The sequence below is a fragment of the Austrofundulus limnaeus genome, unplaced genomic scaffold, assembly GCF_001266775.1.
Source record: "Austrofundulus limnaeus strain Quisiro unplaced genomic scaffold, Austrofundulus_limnaeus-1.0 Scaffold1135, whole genome shotgun sequence".
NCBI lineage: Eukaryota > Metazoa > Chordata > Actinopteri > Cyprinodontiformes > Rivulidae > Austrofundulus > Austrofundulus limnaeus.
The window spans coordinates 32,747-40,164 of record NW_013953537.1 but is presented as its reverse complement, the minus strand read 5'-3'; the positions used below and the strand labels follow the sequence as shown (position 1 = coordinate 40,164).

General features: G+C 34.9%; 1 protein-coding gene across 1 annotated transcript in view; it reads right to left on the bottom strand.

Annotated features, from left to right (window-relative positions):
• The window catches only part of pknox2 (pbx/knotted 1 homeobox 2), a gene marked incomplete in the record, with an annotated part of 47,126 nt that overhangs the window by 19,798 nt on the left and 19,910 nt on the right, over window positions 1-7,418 (bottom strand). Inside the window, 2 exon segments of the mRNA XM_014030885.1 lie at window positions 1,110-1,245; window positions 6,731-6,916. Of these exon segments, the coding sequence (XP_013886339.1) occupies window positions 1,110-1,245; window positions 6,731-6,916 (322 nt within the window).

The window sequence follows — 7,418 nt, the reverse complement described above, 5'->3', positions numbered from 1 at the left end:
AAGTTTCCACTGTCCAGTACAAAAACAAGTATTCATGGTTTTTTATAAAGACACCGTAACCCCAGTAACAGCGTTTTCATTGGCTCCTGTGTTTTGTGATATCTCCAGCAAATGATGTTGATTCGTTGTTTTACTTGTGACGCAACATTTACGTATTTTAATAAAAGAACTGATCACGGCCACAGAGGTCAGAACTTCATTGGACTTCTCTGAGCTCATCAGAGCAAAGCTAAGTGCATGGGTTCTCCTCTTTGCAAAGTGAATCTTAAAAAATCTCACTTGCCTCTGTTGTCATTGATTTAATGTTCGGCCGGGTTTTGCTGTGTCTCTCTGAGTTCCTAGGTTAAAAAAAACCCGAACAGTGGTTAAATCCATAATCCATAATTACCATGTTATTGCATGGTAATTAGGGACAGAAAAAGAAAATGTTACCCAATGGAGTACCTTCATTCTTGGACCACACATTTCTGTCTTTGTTAAATAAATATTTGCATGTCACCAAAGTTCTATCCCTATTTGTTTTATACCAGCTCAAGCTGGTATAAAAAAATGTCCCGTGTAGGGTTGCAGGGAGATGGTGCCTATAATAATACGTACACATACTGTACTAATTGTATGGTTAAAAAATGTCAACCACTGCTTGCAAGGTGGAGATACACTTTGATAGAAGTAAATTTTAACCAGAAACTTGTTGTTCCGTAAAGGAAAAGTGAAATGTTTTGAGTTAAAGGAAAAATATCCACAACATTGTTTCACTTATAAAAATGTGACATCTAGTTGTTAACTAATGGCAGACATGAAAAGATTTCTGTTGCATTAGCAGTATCACAAAATCTAAAAAATACCTTAATATGTGTAATAAAAAGCAGGCAGTCAAGTCACATTTCTATAAAAATGCATCTTCTGGTTTTCATGTAAGGAAAATAACAATTTGGAGACTGCAGTAGTCATTGATTGAAAACATTGTGAAAACTCATGTATGTGGATCAGAAACGAGATTGTTCCACTAATGGATATCATAGATGTTAGAAAATGTTAGCACGAAGGATAATCCCTGTTCATGCTTCATATTAAAAATTGGGCCGGTATGTGTGCAGTCAGACGGTTACCTGACACCACTTGTGAGTTGACAGAGGTCATGGTGACACTGCCCTGTTGCAGACCTCCGACAGACAACACACTTCCTGAAGGGTTACCAGAGCTGGAGACAGAGGTCATGGATGGGGAGGAGGTCTGGATTAGTTCCTGGAGAGTCACAGAAGGAGGCAATAATGAACATTTGTTTAGTTCACCTTCACACAGATATACTTGTTAAAAAGCAAGATCTCATTTTTTAAAAAGACCTGTTTGAAGTAAAAAAAAAATACAATATAGAAATGTAAGTGCACTTAAAACAGTGAAAGTGTCAAATAAAAACAATTTATTGAAGTCCTAGCATTTGATGAAAATATACATATCACCTGAGTTTTAAAGTAGAATAATCTTTTGGTCAAAAGTAAGTCCGCTGGATGTTAAAAATTCTATGGAATTGTTTTTCCTCTGGTAAAAATAGTCCACAAGTGATCAGTATTGTTTCTTCCTCATCGCAAATGTTTATTTACTCAGAACTCACACCTCTCTGGAGGTGGAGATTTTTTCCTCTGACATCTGAATTCTCGCAAGATTTCAGGAAGTCCGTCATGATATCACATCTTACATCTAAATGTTCATGAATATTTCATTCATCTTTTCATGTGTGGTGTGTTGTCTCTTGCCGTGTGGCTGTACATAACACACTGTAGGACCAAACCCGGTATATCCATGATTTTTTATCCTCATGTGGGGTCTCAGTTTTTGAAAATTGGACGACAATTTGAAAATCTTGCCATGTGATGCAGCCTTAAGAGTTAGAGCTCAGTGTATGTGTTGTGAATGACTGTTACCACCAAAATAGCTGTAAAATTGATTGAGTTTAAAAGAGTTTCTGTGTTGACTATTTTATTATTTGTTTAGACGGACATCTTAAACTTGTGTGTCTCCAAAATTTAATCAGTTCTAGATGGACATCCAGTGATTACTTTCTGAAAGTTTTATTAAACTCTGTCCAGTCTACTGGATAGTCTATTGTGCTATGTCTGGCACATTTATATTTCTGAAATATTGATCAATGTGCATTGCTCTTTTAAAAAAATATATGAAATTAAGGTTTTAAACACAAAGGTTTGTGATGATTGTTATGATTTGTGTCTGTGTTAATGTTTTATTTTAGTTTCTGTCTTGTCATCTGTTTTCTTCCTCCTGTTTGCCTTTGCTCCAGCCCCGCCCACTCTCACCTGCTCCTCATGTTTCTCTCCCAGGTGTTTCCTGTTTGTGCTCGTTAGTCTCACCTTTTATATTCTGAGTCTTGTCTCCACTTCCCTGTCTGATCATTGTGCTGTTCTCAGTCTGTATGTTTGTTGCCTTGCCTTGCCACGCTACACCCAGTGAGTTTTTGTGCTGCCCTGTCAGCAATTTTTGTTTAATAAATCTTTTTTTTCCTTTTTGAAGCTGCTTGCACCCTGGGTTCATTTTTGCCAATTCGTAACGATGATACTATATGTTTTCTGATCACTGTCTTGTGTTTACTGGGTCTTTAATCAGTATGAGCCGGTGTCTTTTAACCAGCTGGAGAAAATAGTTAAGAATATGAAGACATCTTCATGTCCAAATGTTGCTTTTCCAACTAGTTCCTTTTAATCACAATTTATAGAAAGGGTAATTTTAAGCTAACTGTAGTACTTTTTAATGCTCACAGTATTCTTAATATCAGACTGATTCATGCTTGAATCTGGTACTAAAGCCCTTCACAGTACATGACTGTACCTCTAAATGTTTATAATGATTTTTATTATCTACAGATTCAGGAGACAACTGGTCTATCCTTTTTAGACCTGACAGCTGCCTTTGACACAGCTCCCCATAACATTTTGATCTCCAGGCTGGAGCTCTGTGGTATCAAAGGCTCTGCCTTTGACTTGTTCAGGTCTTATCTGTCTGACAGGAGTTTCTCTGTAAGTCTCTGAGAATTTGTTTCCTCCTCATTCCCCTTTCACATGTGAAGTTCTCCAATGATCCATTCTTGTACCTTTTATATTTTCTATTTATATGCTCCCCTTTGGCTCATTTTTTTTTTTAGAAATTTCAAAATCTCTTTTCATTCTTCTGCTGATGACTTTCAGATCTACTTAAAGGGGCTATATCATGTAAAATCAACTTTCTTGAACTTTATATAATATCCTCTCATCAAATACATGTCCAGAGTCTTGCTTTGACTCATTCATGCATGTTTGAGAAATCCTGTGGTGTCCTGAGGCAGCTAGGCAAGGGAGCAAAAACGACTAGTTGGTACTAGAATCGCCATTTGAGACTAGCTCCCCCTCTGGGCTGTGTCTCCAAACTGAGCCTCCTCATCACAGAGCACACCTACCCACCCCCTGCACCGTGTCTCCTCCAGGCTCTTGGCAGCAACAAAGCAAAAAACAACTGGTGAAACTGAAACTCTCTGCTGAACCCTTAATACTACAGCCCTTTTCAGATTAAAAATACCTTTGACCCCCGCCCCCACACACACACTCCTGCAGTCTATCGGCACCAACTAAGTAAACACTTGTCATCTTCAGGTAAGCTGAAAAGCAATTCATGTTGTTTTGTTCACATCCTTGTTTGGTCTGTGTTCAGATTTGTAACTTATTACGATCAGTAGTGTGTGTCTGTGAGAATGACTGAAATAATTTTATCAGCTGAGACGTTGTCTCGGTAATCGCTCTGGTTCTTTAGAAAACATACTTTCTGGTCCAACAGTAAGGTTCATATGTATCCATAGATGCAATTTTACAAAACAGAAATTATATAATGTTGCTTCTTTTTTATTATCTTTATAACAAATTCTGCTACGAGGCTACAGGTTATAAACAGCAGACTCCTGTAGAGAGAAGCGGCTGTGATGACGTGTTTAAATGGGCAGGACAGAAGCGGAAGGAAGTTCTTAAAGAAACAGAGGCCAATTTCAAGGTGTTTAGAAATGGAAATGATGAGAAGACAAATGTATTTTCTATTTAAACATGAAAAGTGCATTTTAATAACAACTAAAGGTGACAAAGATACTTTATTATAGTATAAAATTTGAATATATGCCTAAAAAACACATAATATTGCCCCTTTAAAGAATCTTTTCCATTTTTTCCCTCTGTCTCACAGAGTAATGTAACAGAAAGCAGTAACTTAGATGATCTTATTGATAATATTACAACTTTAATGCAAACCTCTCTTGATGAAATTGCTCCTCTGTAAAAGAAAGTTATCAATCAGAGGAAGACCACACCTTGGTTTAATTCAGAGTTACATTCATTAAAACAGGAATCTAGACAGCTGAAAAGAAAATGGTGCTCTGCTAACATAGAATAATTTTACTTTACCTGGAGAGACAGCCTACTAACATATAAGAAAGCTCTTTGTAAAGCTAGAACAGCATATTATTCATATTTAATAAAAGAGAATAAAAACAATCCCAGGTTTCTGTTCAGTACTGTAGCTAGACTAATGAAAAGTCCTATCTCTGTTGAGCCATGTATCCCTATAACTCTAAGTAGTTATTACTTCATGACATTCTTTATAGATAAAATTATTTAAATTAGAGATACTGTAAAATTCAAGCCAAACTTCCTGCTATTGATTCTCTGACAGATCAGGCAGCTTTAGAAATATCACTAGAACCTGATTTAGGTTTGGACAGTTTTTGTCCTGTTGAGCTCACTGAATGATATTATTTTTTATTTTATTTTAGTTTTATAATGTTTATTCATTTCTTAAAAAAAAAACAAATTCTATACACAAGAAATAGAAATCACAACTAAAATGAAAGGCAGCAGAAAGAAAAAAATCTTATATCTACCCCTTTTTTCCAATAAATTAATTCGAACAATAATAATCTTCAAATAAAAAAAAATAGTTAACTCCTTCCTGATCAAAAATTTATAGATACAAATTATACCATTTCATATTTTTTCAACAAACCAACTTTGATCATTCCCTTAAACACACACATTGATCTGACATTTTTAACATCACTCTCTTGATTGTTCCATAATTTTATTCCTTGGATTAAAGTATACCATTCCTTTAAACTGGTTCAAAAGTTATGTTTTACAAACATCTCTCTCCACTATGCCCATGTCTATTGTAACATCTCTCTTTTAATAAAATAAAATTGGATAAGAGGTAATGTGCTTTTATTAACTTGATACATAATGGATAAAATATTATAATCAACCAAATCATAGAACTTCAGTAATGTCAACTGATAAAATAATATATTTGATGGGTGACTGTAATGTTTTCTGGTGATAATTCTAACGGCTCTTTTCCGTAAAACAAAAACAGGATTTGTAATTGTTTTGCATGCTTTACCTCAAACATCACTACAATAAATTGTGGAACAATTATTGCATTATACAACATATACAGAACTTTATCATCAAATAACTCCCTTACTTTGTTCAGTACTGCAATAGATTTAACTATTTTTGTTTTTAAAAAATTTGTATGAGATTTCCATGTTGGCTTTTGATCAATGATAACACCCAGAAACTTCACCTCACTGACTCAACAAATCTCAACAACATCAACTTTAAATGGAACATCAAGAATTTTCTTACTGAATATCAATATTCTCCAAATTTAATGATATTTTATTAAGTTTAAACCAAGTTTATATTTTACAAATTTTGTCTGTGTTATCTGCAACATCCATTACATATCTTTACCCAAACAATTGAATGTAGTATCATCTGCAAACAGAACACACTTAAAAAGCCCTGATACATTTATGTACCAAGTCCTTCAAATTTAAAATAAATAACTTTGGTCCAAATACAGAACCCAGAGGAACTCCACATGTGATATTACATAGTTCAGATCTTACATCATTTATTTGTACAAACTGTTCCCTTTCAAATAACCAGATACCCACTCTAGTGCTGGTCCTCCAATGCCATATTTATGTAGCTTTTCAAGGAGAATGGTGTTATGATATATCCAAACCATCAACATGACTAGATGTCATTAATCTGACCCTCAGTTCTAATGGAAAGAACCTTGGTGTTATTTTTGATCAGGACATGTCTTTTAACTCCCACATTAGAAATGTTACCAAGACCACCTTCTTTTACCTGCGTAATATAACTGAAATTAAAATATCACATCTTGCCTAAAAATGATGCAGAAAAACTGTAATTATTTTTATCAATAACATGTTTTCTTTGTGTCTCTTCGAGAGGAAAATACACCTGGACCGGTCCTGTGTTTGTTCGTGTCTTTTTCCTGATCCTCTAACCCAGACGGTCGAGGCATAAGACATTCTTCTAATTCAAGTAACTAATTTGATTCATCAAGTTTCATGGTTAAATATAACTGAGTATCATCAACATAACAATGGAAATTTATCCCATGCTGTTTAATAACTTTACCTAATGGAAGCATATAGAAAGTAAAGAGGAATGTTCCAATCACTGAACCCTGAGGAACTCCATGACTAATTTTGGTGTAAGAAGAAGTTTCATTATTAACATTTACAAATGAGAATCTGTCGCAAAAATAAGCTTTAAATCATTTTAGAGCCGTTCCTGTAATCCCGATGCCTAGTTCAAGCCTCTGTAGTAGAATATTATGATCAATTGTATCAAATGCAGTATCATGTATTTCATGCATAACTGACCTGCTGCATGCTGAGACTGGTATGGGATGGAGAATATGGTCCTCCAAGGTTGTTACGAAGAAGGTTGTCACTGTGCATCTTTGTCTTGAGACATGTGATGTAACGGTTGCAGAAATCCTTACAGAGTTCATTGACCTTTTCTAACTCCAGGAGGTGGATCCGCAAAACCTGAATGGCCTTCACCATCTAAGAAGAATCAGAGGCAAACATTACAAAGGATTATGTATTCATTATTTTTTAAAAAGAACAGTTTAGTTTATTATATTCCAAAATCTTAGGTTTGAGCAGGTATATGGTGAGTTGATTTTATTTTAGCACAGTACAAGTAATTAATCAATATTTAATTTTTCCAATGCTGATTCTGCTTTGTAACAATCTGAATGTTTTCTTTTTAAAACTTGAGTGATTTGAATGTCTGTATTGTACTGTTTAAATGAGAACTACTAATTTAATACTTCATACTGTACTTTATACTGTTAAATGTCATAGTTTTCTGACATAAAAAGAGAACTTTATCTTGAAATCCCTGTAATTGCAGCAGACTGAAAGACAAGTAGCAAGACAAGCAATCTGTCCTAAATAAGAAGTGAAGTCTTAGCAGAGCCTTCACAGTCTGTAGTTTAAAACCATGTTTATACACACACGCGCACACACACACACACACACACACCCACACACACACACACAC